Source organism: Sphaerodactylus townsendi, linkage group LG01 (genome assembly GCF_021028975.2).
Source record: "Sphaerodactylus townsendi isolate TG3544 linkage group LG01, MPM_Stown_v2.3, whole genome shotgun sequence".
In the NCBI taxonomy this organism is placed as follows: domain Eukaryota; kingdom Metazoa; phylum Chordata; class Lepidosauria; order Squamata; family Sphaerodactylidae; genus Sphaerodactylus; species Sphaerodactylus townsendi.
In genome coordinates, this window is record NC_059425.1 from 55,428,671 (window position 1) to 55,446,706 (window position 18,036).

At 40.6% G+C, this 18,036-nt stretch overlaps 1 protein-coding gene across 4 annotated transcripts in view; it reads left to right on the top strand.

Annotated features, from left to right (window-relative positions):
- TRAF5 (TNF receptor associated factor 5) overlaps positions 1-15,616 on the top strand; it is a 41,587-nt gene extending 25,971 nt beyond the window's left edge. For 2 of the 4 annotated variants that reach the window (XM_048485634.1, XM_048485798.1), the window contains 9 exons: positions 395-452; positions 2,450-2,551; positions 3,409-3,573; positions 4,369-4,446; positions 4,662-4,736; positions 4,971-5,063; positions 5,642-5,782; positions 9,415-9,583; positions 11,897-15,616. In XM_048485634.1, the coding sequence (XP_048341591.1) occupies positions 395-452; positions 2,450-2,551; positions 3,409-3,573; positions 4,369-4,446; positions 4,662-4,736; positions 4,971-5,063; positions 5,642-5,782; positions 9,415-9,583; positions 11,897-12,474 (1,459 nt within the window). In that variant the 3' untranslated portion in view covers positions 12,475-15,616. The remainder of the gene's footprint in view (positions 1-394; positions 453-2,449; positions 2,552-3,408; positions 3,574-4,368; positions 4,447-4,661; positions 4,737-4,970; positions 5,064-5,641; positions 5,783-9,414; positions 9,584-11,896) is intronic. The other 2 variants (XM_048485714.1, XM_048485881.1) reach the window with 2 other exon arrangements.
- The last annotated feature ends 2,420 nt before the right edge of the window (positions 15,617-18,036 follow it).

Below are 18,036 nucleotides of genomic sequence, written 5' to 3' on the forward strand. Positions count from 1 at the left end.
CACTATCAGGAGGTTATATTTGAATCTAAAGTTAGATAATCATGAGTGTGGAATATAATGAAAAAAGGTAGTGCTGAAAAACTTTTGTCTTAAAGGCCGATTATGGACTGGGGAGCTTTCCTCCTCTCTGCCCTGCTGTAACATCAGACGCGTGCCTGAATTGCTCTTGCTCTCTGCGGGGAGCAAAAGCAGGAGGCACGCAGCAACTTCCTTGTACTTAAGTACAATTTGCTAAAATCCAAGGCATCTTAAAATGCTTCTGTTGAAAGAAATGTGGAAGTTGGAAAAATATTACATTGATCTAAATAGGCAGGACATTTCAACCCCCCTCCAAAGGAATGGTGACATTTTGCCAAATATGTGAGATAACCTTTGCACCTGTATATCTCTTTAGAGAATTGAACACAGCGCCTACCTGTCCTGTAGACAAAGAAATAATAAAGCTTGAAGAGGTAAGGAAAGAATTTCAGTTCATATGCCTACTTGCTGAGTGGTGATACAAAACTATTAATATGTAGGTGAAGAATCTGCTGCAGGTCCATCTCTCTGGAATGGACTCCAGGAATAGGTGAGGCAGGCATTGTGTGGTAATTTTCACAATGTTCTATATGGCCATTTCCCCACTGAGAAATTAAAGCCAGATACAACCAGGTTTCAAAAGAAATGGCACTTTTTCTTCGTGGTTTCACTCTCCCCACTGCAGCGTGTGTGTGATGAGGATATTTACGTCTATCACAGTTTCAAAAAGTGCAGCACTCCCCACGATTGCGTGATCTGCTCAGCGGCTCTTTCTTCTTCATCCTGATTGACTGTTGCACTGTGTTGGGGCAGGAATTTTAAAAACTTTTTTTTGCGCATCACCACGCCCATGCATGGATAGAACAGTAGCTGTTTTTCATGCTAAGCTAAGTTTACGCACGACTTCGGCACTCTTTACCTACGCAGCTGCGCTGGTACGAAAGTCTAATTTTAGTTAACAGTTGGCACAGAAATCATGTTTATGCAGCCACGTTTCAACGTAGCCTCCGCCGGCGCAAAACAACAAAAAGGGCTGCATGCAAATCATGCACAGCTCACTGCGCTCTGATTGGCTAGAAAGCTCCACGTCACTGCCAATGGCGGGAAAAGAAACCTACATTCAACCACCGAACCTCCCCACTGATCTGGATTCGGCACATGTTTTTTGAAAAGGTTCACTTTCATGCAGGTTCTTAAAAAACACATGATAAGGGGGAACGGGAGTGCCAGAACCAGGATGAATCCGTGTTCAGCGGTTGAGCACTGGGGAGTTCTTGCTGAAACCTGGATAATTCCATGAGTATCATGTAATTAATTGACTGTGGAGATTTGACCTATGAGATAGTTTTGTACTAGAAGACATTTTGTTGATTGTAGTGGGCATTTGTTGTAGAGGATTTGGAGATTATTGCCAGGTATGCAATTATAGGTAGGAGATGTTTCGTTTTATCTTTTAATTTTTTTACTTATTTTATGTTCATACTAGTTGTAAGCTGGAGACAGGCAGATTATATATGTTTTAAATAAATTGTTTTAAAATTGACTGAAACATTTATTTAAATTAAGAAAGGATCAAAAGATACATCAGAAAACAGTGTTCACTGTACTTCACGTACAGTTGTCTGGTTATCTTCTCCTTCTGGTCTGCGCACAGTATATCAAAGGCATTTGGCAGAATAGCTGGTTGGCTAATTGTCTGTGGGGAATGGGAGGGCCTCGCTGTATCAGCAACAGGTAGGCTACATTGTAGCTATCACAGGGATGACAAATCCAGTGCACATACGAGGAGGTGGATGGTGCTGACTAATATTAGAGAATAAAAGAGTACTTAATGCCTGACTCTTGGAAATCTCAGTAGTTCTTTCAAGGGAAAAGAATATCACAACTGTGTACAGAGTGCCTCTCTACCAGCCTTTGCCAGTGCACCAGTAATCTTAAGAAGCCTAATATAAGAGAGGAAATGGTCTCCAAAGTATATTTTTGCTAGTTTCCCCCTACTTCATCACCCATGGTGTTTGTGAGGGTGCTCTGGCTTAATGTACTTCAGTTGGGATGGGGAGGAGACAAGAAGGTTCCATTCCATGAACTTCACTCAGCTCATGGAACCTTGGATGAGTATAAATCCTTCAGGGCCTGATTGGTCAAAACCATGAACTTGAGTTGTTGTCTGAATATAAATAGGAGCCTTTCTGGAGCAGTGGCAGTGTGTTCTTTTTTGCCCAGTTACTTCTTAAAGCTTTTGACTTCTGGAATATAAAAGTAGTATGGGCCTCACTTTCCAAATTCTCAATGCCAAATGCTTGCCTGGCCTATATTGACCTTCACCAGGAAACTTAGTTTTATGTACATTTCAGTAAGTGTCTTATTTTACAAGACTGTGTTCAAACTGTTCTCCTTCATCTATGTGTTTGAAGCAATCTTTTTTATTTAGGTCTTTAAAGACAATTGCTGTAAACGGGAAGTACTCAATTTGCAAGTATTTTGCAGAAATTTGCCAGCCTGCAATGCAAAAACGTCTCTAGGTCGATACCAGGTATGCATTTTAGTGTCCACCAAATGTTACATGGTGTTTTGTAGTGGTCAGAGCAGCAAATTGATGTTAAAGCTCCTCCTTTTTTCTTTATGAATTGGAGGGTGCCAATCTGTGTAGTGAGAATCCCCTGTAAATAAAATAATTTGTATACCAGGGATGAATCTTCTTGTTTTAATACTTGAAACCATTTGTTTTAATCCTAGTTATTGTTATGGGGAAACACTTTAATACCCTGTTGGTTAGCCTGTGTTGGGGAAATAAGATCAGAGTATTCACACTCTTCCTACATCCCATAGTTAGTATTGGCAATCAGAACAGTTTTATGCCATGCACCTGGACCTCTGGGACAGGCACCACATCATTAAGGTCATTTTTCCATGTGCCCTCAGCATGTTTCATTTTAGAAAGAATGGTCTACGCATGGAAACATGTTTCTGTTCATGAATCATGCCTTCCTGAATCAGAGCCAACATCTTCCAAAACGCAAACACAAAATGGGTCTTGGTGAAGTTTCTGGTGTTCCTGAAGAACAAACCCTATTCTGTCTCCAAATTCTCCTTTTGGTATATATGAAAAAGCTAAGGTTGTAAAAGGATGAGGCTACACAGAAAACCAGCACAGTTGTGGAAAAGCCCTATAAAAGTCTTCAGTCTGTAGTGAGGAAAGTGTGATGTCCTCTCATTTTGTTGATTCTATTTAATTTACTGTTCATATTGTATTGTTTGTAGTTGTAATCTACCTTAAATCTCACGGAGAATTGCAGACTATAAATAAATTCTCCAAATATCCTTGTCTATGCATATTTCAGTGAGTTTTACAATGTAAATAATATAATAACGTTTTATTGTGTTTTGTAGGATCACCTGCAGCAATGTTTGTTTGAAAGTGTACAGTGTATCAACGAAGGATGTTGTGAAAAAATTCTTCAGAAGGATTTGAAAGAACACCTAGATTTGCTTTGCAGCTATCGAAAGGAACTTTGCCAGTATTGTAATCAACCTATAATTTTAATTAGTTCACAGGTAAGATTGCAGTAAAATATCTTTAATCAGTTTGCATAATTTTGCCTGCAAAGTGCTGTAGAAAATAGAAAGTGGTTTGGGATGTACAGAGTTGAACAATCACTTCTTTCTCTATATTCTATGGCAATCCTAACTAACATCAAGAGTGCCGTCTTGATAATGTGGACCACACTATTAAGTTCAGGCCAGTAATTTTGAGAAGGCATTGATCTATTGAAATTTTCCAGTTGAAGTACAGGAACCATTAGTAGTCAGCAGTCTGATATTTTCTAAGGTCCAGAGGTTATAAATCCCCACCAAACCAAGAATGCTGCTACTCTTACCAGAGCCAGAGGCAGTATAAGTGTAAACTAAGGCCCCTTCCGCACACGCATAATAATGCGTTTTCAAACCACTTTCACAACTGTTTGCAAGTGGATTTTGCTATTCTGCACAGCTTCAAAGAGCATTGAAAGCAGTTTGAAAGTGCATTATTCTGCATGTGCGGAAGGAGCCTGAGTCTCTAACGTTCCTAGGAGTTCCTTAAGGTGTTAGCTATCCAGTCTCTTTTCTGTTCACCCACCCCCCCAAAATATCACAATGGGCAGAAGGTTTGGGCTGGAAGGGAACTGTTCTGATTAAACTGTTGACTCCTTGTACTGCTTTTGTTAATTTTATTGTGTCTTGCTTAGCAGAACCCAGGTAAATTATGCCCATGACATCTTTTGCTTTTTTATTTTAATTGAGTAGAATGGAAGAGATTTAGCTCTGTTCTTTTATTCACTTGAATAACAAACCTTTCACTATTATTTCCAGGTCCATGAGAAAACTGATTGTCCTTATTATCCTTTAATTTGTCCCCATGGCTGCAAGCAGATAATTCTAACAAAAGAGGTACAGGAATGTTTTTGGTTTATTATAGGCTCATAGTCTGCCTTGAGTCTCACAGAGAAAGCAGTATGTCAACCTGCATCTAGTAGTAGAAATTTATTTTCTTTGTTCATAGTGGAAGATATGTGACCTTGTCATCCCTGCCTACTGTGAAAGCACAAAGTGTAGCAATGTATCCATTGTAATTCTTGACACTGACATTGTGTTACTATTTGCAGGTAGAAAGTCACATCTTAGTATGTCCTGAGGTGGAAATTGATTGTCCATTTAAACTGTATGGCTGTCCAGCAAAGGTACAGTATTGCAATACACACTTATCCCTTGCTAGGAGAGACTGACACTCCCAAGCACAATTAACCACAGTGACTTTTCTGTCCTCTTCTGGTCTTTTAGTACTAGATCAAAATAACAATGAAGATACATTTGCTACCCAGCTTCAGCTGTATTATAAGACTTTGTAGAAAGGACATTTTTATTAATAAATGTAACATAAAACACATCATTGTTTTGTTTTTACTCGTTTCTAGATTAAAAGAGGAATGCTTTCAGAACATGAGAATATTTCTTTGAGAGAACACATGCTACAGATCTTGGACAAAAACTCAAAGCTGGAAGATCAGGTTTAGTACAGTATTAATGATATTTTCCTCCAAATTCTTTTAACTTGGACTGTGGACTCATAATATTTTTTTAAAAGGTGAAAGTTGTTTAAAAGAATGTGTATTCATTTGTCTTTCTTCCCATTGTGGACTTGCAGTAATTAAAAACCTATTTGCAAACTGAGGACTGTCTGTCCTCAGTGGCCTCCTCTCTCCAGCCTTTTGACCCGCTCTAATCAGTGCTTACCTTTAAAGTCCTTCATGACCTGGAGGAACATCTTTTCAGATGTGAACACATGGTACATTTTGCATAGCAACATCTTTTCATTATGTCTCCCATGCATTCTGCTGCTACCTATTCACAGACGTTTTCCCTGGCCAAACCTATTTTATGGAACAACCTTCCAGAAGAGGAGGGCCCTCACCTCAATAGCATTCCAAATGGGCTGCACTGCTGTAGTCTTCAGGACATCTTTGGAGTCCTTTAAATATTAGTTGTTCAGTTATTAATTTTATTATTGATTTTGAGTGTGTTAACTGGTTAGGCGGAAGACAGATTTATAAACACTTTAAATAAAAACAGATCTCTTTTCTTGTAGATCTCTGACCTTTGTAAGAACCTAGAACATAATGAGCAAAAAATCCAGCAACTAGCTGACACAGTTAAAAAGTGTGAGAAAGAATTCAGGCAGTTCACACAGTTGTATGGTAAAAATAACCACTTGATGGCAAGCACTCAGGTAAGACCAGTCCATTCTTCCTTAACCCCTTCACTTCTTCAGTAAAATAGAAGTATATCTGTATGGAGATACTATCCATCTAGAGACAGCCATAGATTCTGCCAGACTGGGATTTTCTAACTTTATTTAGGATGGATTCGATTTCTGTTTTTTCATAGTTCATTTATTTGCTATAAACAAGCAAAGGGATTTTAAATTTTATTCGGAGTAAGAGTAATTTTGTCACCTGTTTCTTTCTGAAGTATCAGTTGTTTTCTTCAGTTTCTAGAAAGAGTTACGCTGAGACTTAGATGTGTGACCCTGAATAGTACTATTAAACTGTTGTAGGCTTCAAATGACTGGGCTCTAACATGTTTCTTGGTGCAGTAAGGGAAGTAGGGAAATGTGTTGCAGTTGCTTAAAAGGAAGCATACAGGTATACAAATAATACCAACTATGAACTAGGTGAGAACAAACAAAAAGACCAGGAGATAAAAAGCTGCCCTACCTGCCTTGTAGAATTGATCTTAGGCATCTCTTAGACCTCGATGGTATCTGATTAATAACATGTATTCCTATGCAAAGCACAGACAGCATAGCAAGTATAGCAGAGCCTGTAGCAACCCCACCAGCACCCACCAGTCAGACAACAGCATTCAATGACACCCCTACAAGCACAACCAATCACTGTCTACCCATCCAGCCACTGCCCCTTCATGCCACTCCCTTATCGCCATTTAGAGACAGGGAGGAAAGACCTACAACTCCAGCAGAGCCATGTGGCCCAAGAAGCTACCTTTTCCAAGCCCATAGGAGAAAGGCACCCATGAGGCAGACAAGATGCCCCCCCCCCCCAGTTCCCAGTCAAGGGCCAGACTGGCAACAAACGTGCTTCCCACACATAACCATCCTTGCTCCAAGCCATACACTATCTTGCCATACACTTGGAAAAGTTAAAAAAGAAAGACAAGAAAAGAGACTGGGCTTGAACTCATAGCCCCCACGCCCAGGATCAGCATCCTGACCACTGAGACAGGAAGGTGGCTTCAAAGGAGTCATGTCATCAGGTTCTGGGCACTCTACTGCAGTTCTGTCAGCACCACAAGCCGTTGGGGGGGGGGGGCAGGCAGAGGCTATTTCACAGACAGGTAGGACTCAATAGAAGGGCACTAGGATAGTCTGAACAGGACTTTTAGTTCAGTTTCCCACAAAGGGAGGGACCAGAGGCAAAGTCTCGAAGTTCATGTTTCACCCTTGCAAAATACTGAAGAGGAAATGGATGGCCCAGCTGATGGGCAACCTAGAGATTCATCATTTGGCTGGAATGAGGCTCCACAACTGCTCTCAGCAGCATCCAGGGCAGCCACTCCCATGCATCCACCTTGTATCCTCTTCACTTGTAGCCCCAAACCATATTGTTTATGCCTGCAATGCTGTGGAGGAGTGTGACAGCCAGCAATATGCCCCCCCCCCAAATACTACAGCAGCCATGCATCCCCACCAGCTTGTTTACCAAGCAAGTTGTACACAGCAGCTAGCAGCGTGTGTCTGTAAGAAGGCCTGGGGACCAATACGTGGGGTCAGCTTTCAGTCTGCCACTGGTTCCCCTGCTGTCTTTTGCAGCTGAACAAAATAGTCCAGTAGTACCAAAAAGACCAAAAACAGCAATCCCAGCATGGACTTCCCTGAGTCAGAGCCTACCCTCTTGGACTTGTGAAGGGGCATTCCTTAGGGGAGGTTACAGATGGGAATGGGTAGAAGAGGGAAGGGCATGTAGCTAGTCTCATCAGTTTACAGACAGGGACAGAGTTTTAAAGCATCCCTGACTTTATTGAACAGCAAATCATAGAGCTCCAATGAATTCAGTTGTCAGCTCCCTCTGTTCAGTATCTCACCTGTGCCTTTGAGAGCTGCTCCCAGGGGTTATTAGGAGATGGGCTGAGCAAAGCATTCATGTGAGTGAAGTGGACTTGCTGGTCCAAAGACTGCCTAGGAAGGATGCTCCATGAGCTGGATTGGAACCAGTAACTGAGCAAACTGCACCAATCTTGCTCTCAAGTTTCCCTGTTGAATCACCACCTACACTGGTGCTAAACAGAAAGATGTGCAGCAAAGGCAGTAATGGCAATGGTGTCTGGGGCTGAGGCCAAATCACAGATGCCATGACAGTCATAGCCACTGGGACCTGTAATTCCACCCCCATGGGGGGTTCCATTGGTCAGAGAACCCCCCTGAAAAATAGGCTGCAGCAATCCAAATGATTACATGAGGAAGTGCTGTGCAACTGTAACTGCTCCAGCTGCTGCTGTATAGAGTCCTGATCCTACAAAGCAGTGGTTCCCATGGTAATTTGGCCAGCTGGTCTATAGAGCACAGTGGGGCTGAGGCCAGACACCCCAAACCACAGTTATGCCCTGTTCCCCGCTTGAGCAGAGGGCTCACCCTGGCAAAAGAGTGTGCTAGGAGCCCAGTACTGACTGCCAGTGCCCTCCCCCAGTCACAGGATAGCTGCTCAGATACAGTTCTCTCTGGGAGTATGACCCAATGAAATGTCATGGGACATAGTATGAGTGGGCCTGATTTGGGTTGCCCCTGTACATGCAACACACTGGGAGCCAGTCATGTTAAGGCAGTGCCCATGATTGTACAAGGTGTACAGGAGAGGCAGGTGTGGACTTCTGGGCCAGGGCAGCTGGATTCCTGCCTCTGCTCACTTGTCTGTGCATGGTCGCCCCTTCAGGTTGACCCTCCAGAAATGGGATGCCTGTTAGGGTTCTGAAATGAAACATGTTAGCCACGTGGTCTGGGCTTCGCACCACTGTGTGAGCACTTAGTACAAACACCTAAAGGAGAGACCAAAGCACCCTCTCTGTTCCTCTCTTGCCCGTCCTATTGTATGGGCACCTGTGGCCTATGCTGGGGTTTTTGATGATGTAACTTTCCACCATGCGGATGAGCATTTCTGGGCCGAGGTGGCTTTGGGAGCTGACTAACTGGTGTCAAGCACCTTTGTCTGCCCCTTTGCCTGCCAGTGCTTTCACCAGTGTTGCTCCTTAACATTGCAGTGTACATCCAACAAAGTGGTACTCCCATTTTCCTAAAGGTGCATAAATGCCACATAGCCCAGGAAACCCACGACAAGGGTTTCCTAAAGGTGCATAAATGCCACGCAGCCCAGGAAACCCGCAACAGCAGTGCATAAATGGAGTTTCCTCAAACCCTTTTCAAGCTCTTGTGTAGCATAAACAAGACCCTTAGATCTAAAGTAAGCTCCCTGTTCTTGAAGTAATGGACTCATAGCACAGTCCAGAGGCTAATACACAGTATTTTTGGTTGACCTATTACAGTGCTAATTTTTATAATACTAAGCTACTTTTGTGTTAAAACTAATGTTTCCAGGCTGTGATAAATTATGAATAACAAAATCTGTAGGAATCTAATTGAGATCATTGGGACTGACGACTAAACCTGAATCTTCAAATGAATGATTGGCATACTAATTAAAATAAAACTCAAACTGCCTAAAAAAGGAAACATTTTAAATGTTGCTGCTTTGAAGGTTTGATAAATGTATTTTAATACCAAGCAGTTTTGTGCATGCGTGTGCGCGTGCATGCGTGTTTTTATGCCTTTTCTCCTTCTCCCACTTGAAGTCTCTGGCTGTTCACGTTGATAAATCTGCCTGCCTGGAAACACAAGTGAGGCAGCTGATACAAATGGCAAACCAACAACAGAGTAAATTTGACCTGAAACAACTGCTGGAGACCATTGAAACCATAAAGCAAAAAGTTGCTTTCCTGGAGTCATTTGAGCAACGTTTAGGTATTCTGATCATTCTTTTCTGACTAAAGATTTCTGGTATTATAGGTTTGTTAGCAATAGTATTAAAGAAACGAGACACAGATTCAGGGCCTAAGTACGCACTGTGTATTTTTTGAATCCACCTGATCTGTGTGTTTTTTTGTGAGTTGTTTAAATGAGCAGTTGTTTAAAAGATACGAATTGGTTCACTCTGAAGGCTAGTTTCTTGGATTTGCAAAAAAGATTTTCAGAGCATTTAAATAGCCAAGATCCCAGGTCTGTATCTATGTTTATGTATAAGGGATCTTAAATCTTTCAAATGAAAGAGTTTGTTCCTGTCCCTCTGGTAAAATGAAGAGATGGGGCGGGGGGTGGGGGGAGTTCTAATACGGTATGTGGTTCTGCTGCAAGTCAGAGTCTTCTATGGACTATGTGGTTTCTTGGCAAAAGCACTCACTTTGCAGAACCATTCCGATTCTTCCCCAGTAATTGGATTTTTAATATTAATTTTGAGGTTGGAGTGATAGTTGTTCGTTGATTTGTGCCAAATGAATTTTCCGTTGCCAAGTACTTCTTCCAATGTATTATTATCACAGAGAATTTTCTCAGATATGCATATTAAAAATAACTTGCCCTTATTATAAATGTGATAGTCCCACCTCTCTTTTAAGCAACTGCATAGTCAAGATTTTCGGTAGGGTCCTTTTGTAAGGCTGTGTGGCATATTCAAAGAGAAAGTTTAGCTACAGAATAATTGAATTTTACACCCCATTTTTCTCTACCTTTAAGGAGTCTCTGTGACTTACAAACTCCTTCTCTTCCCCACCCCTTGTAAGGTAGGTGGTGCTGAGAGAGTTCTGAGAGAACTGTGGATCATCCACCAGGCTTCATGTGTAGGAGTGGAAAAACAAATCCAGTTCACTAGATAACAGTCTACCACTCATATGAAGAAGTGGGGAATTAAACCCAGTTCTCCAGATTATAGCCTGCCACTTTTAACTGTTATGCCATGCTAGTTAAATTTTTCAGACAAATCAGGCAACTAATACTAGCACTACACACGCTACAAAACATTGGCTGCTGTATAAAAATATTTAACAATCAAAGTTATAAAGAAAATGAAGATAGGGTTGAAAGAAGAAAGGAAAGATGAGAGGTAATTTATAAATCATATTTCTAAGTACATTTGATTATACTTCCAGTATCAGCTCCAGGCTAGAGTACTGTAACTCTCTCTATGCAGTGCTGCCCTGGAGACTGCTCTGGAAACTTCAGTTCGTCCCAAATGCAGTGGCGACGGTCCTTACGGGGATGCCTTTAAAATCTTACATTCACTCAGTACTCTGCCAGCTGTACTGGCTACCAGATGAATACTGGACCAGGTTCAAGGTTTTAGTGTTAATCTTCAAAGCCCTAAATGGTCTGGGACTTTAGTATCTGCAAGACTTCCTCTGGCTCATTCCGCACATGCAGAATAACGCACTTTCAAACTGCTCTGAGTGCTCTTTGAAGCTGTGCGGAATAGCAAAATCCACTTGCAAACAGTTGTGAAAGTAGTTTGAAAATGCATTATTTTGCATGTGCGGAAGGGGCCTCTCTCAATACAGTTCCTGGAGAGTGTTACACTCAACTAGAAGCAATCTGCTTGTGATTATTGGCCCTGAAAGTGTCCAGTTATCCTCAACCAGAACCAGAGCTTTCTCAGCTCTGGCCTTCCGGAACTCTCTGTCAAGTGAGATCTGGTCCCTGCACGATCTGGCTCAATTCCTCATGGCATGTAATTTATGGCAGGTCTATAGTAGAGGCAGCAATGGTTATATCACTGTTGATCTCCCTACCTATCTTATTTGTTTTTGTATATGCGATTTATATAGCTGGTTTTGTTTTGGGTTCTTTTGTTTTCCTTATGTCCCTCACTCGTTGGTTGGTCATCCTAAGAACTATGAATGATTGAAATAACTGTAGCACCAGTGGACATTTTAATCAATGGGATTTTGAATTAATTTATGTATTTTAACTGTGCCGTTCTGAGCCCAACTTCAGTCAGGAAAAAGCAGGATATAAATCTAATAAAATAAAATATTAAAAATCATAGGACAAACATTTCATTATTTGAAATTGAGGCAGCTTATTTATATAACTGGTGTTGTACAATTTATTGAAAAACAGGAAAGAATGGAACCGTCCTTTACAAAAAGGGCATCAATAAAAAAACAGGCAGTGTAAATATTAAAGAGTTAATGTATGTTATTGTGTTTCTATGATACAGATGTCATTTCCACAAATCTGTCTACAACTCTTCACTCTTTGATTATTTGTGTTTTTCTCCTTCAGTTTTTCTTGAAGACTTGTCCAACCACCATGATGTCCACCTTGCTAAGCACAGGGCACAACTTAACAAAAATGAGGAACGGTTTAAGCTTTTGGAAGAGACAAGTTACAATGGGAAACTGATTTGGAAAATTGTGGACTACAAAATAAAGAAACGAGAGGCTGTGGAAGGCCACACTGTCTCTATATTCAGCCAGCCTTTTCATACCAGCCGCTGTGGGTATAGATTATGTGCCAGAGCATATCTGAATGGTGATGGTTCGGGAAAGGGAACACATGTTTCCCTGTACTTTGTAGTGATGAGAGGGGACTTTGACTCACTGTTACCCTGGCCTTTCAAGCAAAAGGTTACGCTTATGCTTTTGGATCAAAGTGGGAAGAAAAATCACATTGTTGAAACCTTTAAGGCTCTCCCCAACAGCAACAGCTTCAAAAGGCCAGAAGGAGAGATGAACATTGCCTCTGGGTGCCCTCGGTTTGTGGCACACAATGTGCTGGAAAATTCAAAGAATGCTTACATCAAAGATGATATCTTCTTCCTAAAAGTTGTGGTGGATTTAACTGACTTTGAAGAATTATGAAATTCACCTCAAAAGAACAACCTGAAAATTCAAGCATGTAATGTAGTGTTCACTGGATGGTTTCAGTTACACAGAAAAGCTGCTTAGCCCGCTGACCAATTTTTAACATTTTGGTAGCTCAGTAACTACTTTTTGTACTTTTTCAGAACTGTATTAAGTCTAAGTCTATGGAGATGGATTTTAAGCATGTAGCAAAGCTCTCAGTATTAGCTTCTTGAGAAGGGAAATCTTGTGAGTATATTCTTTCTGTGCGCAATATATAGTCTGATCCCCCAAAGTTTTAGTTAGCTTTTTAATGCCCAGTATGGGGTAGACATGAATATTATAGAATTTGACTTCCACAGCTGATCTCCAGCTATGGAATGAATTTGTGTATTCATCCTCTCCTAAGGGAGGTAATTATTGATCAGCTTGTTGATTTGCAAGTGTATTAGTCTGCTGGTTTTTCTATTGCACAGTATAAGCAGGAGACCAGCTCTTTAGAAGCTGATTCAGACTTAATCCTATGTAGAATACACAAATGCTTCAGAATCTGAACAATAGTTACTGCCTTGTTTGGTCCTCAGCAGTATCAGTAATAAGCTTCTGTAGATCTATTTTACTTCCTGTATCAGGCCCGCTGAAAATCTACTGTGGACTTGGACTATCTACATACTCCTTTGTGATCTGCAGATCAGGATGACTTCATCGGGCTGCCCCGTTTAATTTGAGTTCCAGGGCAATAACTCAGATGGATACCACCATTCATAGATGAATTCTAGTACTCAACACAGAAACATTTTACAACATTTTACCATTATTTCTACTTGAATGGGTTGTCTTCAATGTTTTCCTACAAAGCGAGAGTCTAGTTCTATACACACTGGGAATTACTAACCTATATGGATTTTTCAGGAGAAATCAGGCATTACATCTAATACAAACGATGAAGAAAATGATTGTTTTGTAGTAGGGGAAGGTTTGACAAATGGTAAAAAAACCAAAACCCTGAGATCCTGGAAAAGAGCTTCTGGGAATTTATATTGCTTAATAATGCTTTGTGACATTTCCTTCATCACCAGAATGTTTGTGAGGATTTATTATGTTGATGCAATGGACCATTTTTACTAGGGTAGACTGTTATTTTCACATTTCTTTTATGTGATATATTTTTGTATCAACTTAGAAAGCATGATCATTTTTCCCTAGACTGAACTGCCATCTGCACTGATTATTTTAGAGTAAATAAATAGTTATGTGTTGAGGCATGTTAGAGAAAAAAGAAAACATTGAAGTATTTCAATCAATCCAAAGACAGTCAGGCCCCTTCCGCACACGCAAAATAATGCGTTTTCAAACTACTTTCACAACTGTTTGCAAATGGATTTTGCCATTCCGCACAGCTTCAAAGAGCACTGAAAGCAGTTTGAAAGTGCATTATTCTGCGTGTGCGGAATGAGCCTCAGTCTCTGAGAGCTTGAGAAAAGGAAGAGAGTATGCTGTGTGTCATCCTCTGTCTCAGTACTTCAGTAGTCCTTACTTCCATCCCTTTTTTCTGACTGTAGTAGCAAGTTTCACAAGAGTCAGGAGAAAGTAGTGGGCAAGGAGGCTATTGAAGCACAGAAATGATAGCTGTAGTTCCACATTCCCAATTAGCTCCAACAACTAAGAATGTAATTCAAAGGCGGGGGAGGCTGAAGCTGCACTGGAAGTGGTGGGAGCCTACGCCGATGTCCGTGCCCATTGCCCATGATATAGGCCACTTACCTTGGCAGAGCCAGTGTACTTTCAGGCTGGGAGCACCCTTTCCCAGTGGCGCAGGCCTATATCATCGAAAAGTGTGGCATAAGTCACTCTGGGCAGTGGGCTTTCCCAGGGGACTAAAGGTTTTCATATACAAAAAAAAAAAAAAAATGGGGGGGAGCCAAACCCAATCTGGACAACAAGCTAGGAACAAAAAAGGTTGAGATGTCTAAAAATTGTCCCTTAGTAAGTATGCAACATATATTTTCATTATACTATTCTATATCCTTAGCAATAAAACACTACATTACAATCTCATCAAAAATATACATTCATATCTAAGAACATATATAATACTATAAAATCATAAAATATATTACAACCATGAAGCCTTAATTTTAATAATCAAATGCTCAGTCTTTCAGGATGTAACACATAAAATATATTAAAAGGCCTGATATGTTTCAATTCAATTGGATCTTCTTCAGAGGTCGTTGAAACAACCCACACATACATAGAAATACTCACAATCCATACAAACTTATTTACAGCCCATATGAGTTATATAGGTCAAAGAAATAATAAATGGTGTTCCCACAGGTGTCTATGGTATATATTGTGAATCTTACATATAAAATTTTAAGACAAAATAATTTTAAGACAAAATAACAGCAAATGATGTTCCCATAGCTGCCTCCTCGACATATTCTTGACCACACATAGTTGATTTTAGTACGATCCAGGACAGGTCGTCTGCCAAGTGGTGTTCTGTGAAAAATTTACCTGGGGAATAGAAACCTGTAAGATTAATACTGTAAACCATAGATACCTATTTTTGTTGAAAGTTTCATGTATAGTGTTTCATTGCTTAGAATATAGGACATTGCAATAAAATTTTTTGATACGTATTAAGAGTAAAGGTTTTCCCCTTCTCCCCTGTGCCTATGCTGCAGTTTGCCTCTTTGGAGGCAGAGCCACTGCAGTTCCTGACTGGCAGGTATAGGCTGCTGCCAGTCTACTACCTCTTCCCTTTGGACTGGGCTGCCTGACTGGCAGGTATAGGCTTTAGGTTGGGCTATGCCAACGTTATAACTTTTATATCACTTCCCGGTTTCTAAAGAACTGGCCTAGTTTTTGTAAAGATGACCACATTTTGTTTGTTTTAAAAACTACTGACCTACTTGGAGTTTGAAATTGTTTCCAGTTATAGAATGAAAATTACTTATATTTGCAATACAGAGACTGGAGTGCTATCAGTAGCTCCACCAACTCTTGATATCATTGTCTTCTAGTATGAATCAAATTGTAAGAGAGTTTTAATCAGATTTTTATGTATTTATTACTATGGTTTTTAACCCTTTTGTTGTCAGTGGTTGTAAATTTTCAATAAATATGAAAATCAATACAGAGTTTGCAATGATTCAAAATGTTGGAATGAGTAACTTCTGCATGCCTGGACACGGGGGGCGGGGGTGTGCTGTGTGTCTCACTCGACCTATGTTGTTGCCTCTCTTGCTTGCCCTCCTTGTCTGGGCCAGGAGACTACCCACTAACTTCCTTTCTTCTCCATGCTGCAGTCACATTTCTCCTGTGTCCTGAGCGCATGGACAATGGCTCTCTGCCTCTATGAACCTTTTCCACAGAAGCAATTTTCAAGTACTATTTAGCTGAACAAACGGATTTATTAACTGTTCATCTTCATTTGTCACTTGAACTTCCTGCCTGCTCTTTCTCTTCCATATACACTATCATTTATTTATCAAATTACTTCGATCATGTTATTCAGCACACAGGGCTACCAATACAACAGACCAACATAGAATTAAAATCCAAAAGCAATAAAGGAAACATCAAAAGTAGTTAAAATTGAGCCAATTTATGTGGATCTTTTTTTGTATTTTCTACATAATTACAAATTGGTAAGGTTGTATGTCATGACCATTTTGCATATTGTGGCCAGGCAAACGCCATTTGCTACTGAGCCTTCTCTCCTAGCTCACTCCATTTCTTCTCATTGGCTTGAGAACCACCTGCAAGAGAGTCTTCATGTACTATCATGGATATATTTTCTTAATGGATATCCATCCCTCTCCTTTCTTAGGATATGTGTCAGTGATAGTGCCTATGCTGTTGTACAAAGAACTGTTGAAGATGAACTATGGATATGGATATCATAACTAGAATTTGTGTGTACTGAAATGTTTGGGGTTTTTTATAGCAGTGTTTGATGTTTTTACAGCATTTTAACTTATCCTTTCTCCAAGGAGAGTTAAGGTGACATGCACGATTCTTTCCTTCAAAATTGTATTGTCACAACAGCTAAGTGAGGTAAGCTAGGCGAAGAGCTATATCAGATCCAATTTTTAACCAAAAACACAAATGTATTTTATTATGAAACAAAATTAAATGCTGATATTCCTTGATTTATTTGCTCCTAGATCTTAGGATTTCAACTGGAGTTGGTCCTAAACACACTGCAGAACAGTCTTGCTTCCCAGACACAACACAAATGTATAGGGCTAAACCAATTTATTGAACTATTTTTCCAAGGCAGCCATAAAACACCCACGTGTCCTCATTTGGCCCTAGCTACACATGAGCCGATTTCCAAGTCCTCTTTGGATCCTGCTTGCCTTGAGCACTTGGGGGAACCTGTAAACAGTGTCATCTATAGGTAAGTCATGAATCGCTTCTAATTTAGGGCAGTGCAGAGAAGGTAAAAACCCTGGCTAACTTGTGAGCACAGAGAAAAATTCCTTCTCAGCTCCAATTCAGGCAACCAGCTATAAGCCAGCACTGTCCACTTGGCATGGTGGTGCCTTTACCTCTTCAAGCTCATTGTGGTTACCACTCTTCCTGTTTGTGAATAAACATGATAGTGCAAATCACTGTTCTTTTCTTTTCTTTTCTTTACTGGTGTGGCCACCAGTAAATTAATTCCAAACCCCTTTTAATTTATCTTAGTGTCCGAGGTTTAAAGCAGGTTTGAAGGGCTGTAGGAAGATACTAGTGTAGGGTTCCAGTTTTAATTGATTGAACAAATTAAATGTTTATTTCTATACTCTCTTTGGCTTAAAGGTTACAAAGAATAATTTACAAAGAATTAAAAAAAACAAGGCTACAACTTTCGCTTCACATTAATACTCTTCTTTACATCTCTGAGACCATATTAGGATTTGACTCCATTTCGATACTGTTTTCCACCAAAAGATGACAGTAGAATTATATATTAATTCACCATTTCCTGGACCTTCTTTGTTCTAGATTGTTCTGCTTGGGTCCTAGTGCCCACCTAGTTTTGTCCCCAAGTACTAGGACCCAAGAAGAGCATTCTAAAAGATGGTCCTGGAAATGGCATCTTTCAGTGGAAAAGAGTATAATCTCCCAGTAATTCCCACCTATTTCTTTGCAGTTGTGCACTTCATGTAACACATGGAAGGACTCCATTCAGAAAGCTGCTTTCTAAGCTGTCAACATCACATTTGCACAGTTTATTTCAGCTCTTCTCATTCCCAGTCTAGCACAGACTGACTCTCCCTCACTCTCCAGCCTCAACCCATCACCTGGCTCTCTCATCACCAGAGGCGAATCTAGGCAAACTGGAGCCCAGGGACAAAACCTGAGCTGGCAACCTCCCCCCCGTATGGGCGGCCACCCTCCCCCACCATGACCAGACAATGATTTTTTGCTCCAGCTCACAAAGCACCTCCCACCCCCAGCAAAACATACATGGCCCTCTCCCCACCAACTCTCTTTCCTAATTTTGTTCTCACACCAACCCTATGAGGTAGGTTGTTAGCCTGAGAAACAACTCCAAGCCAGTGCAAGTGGATATTAAGT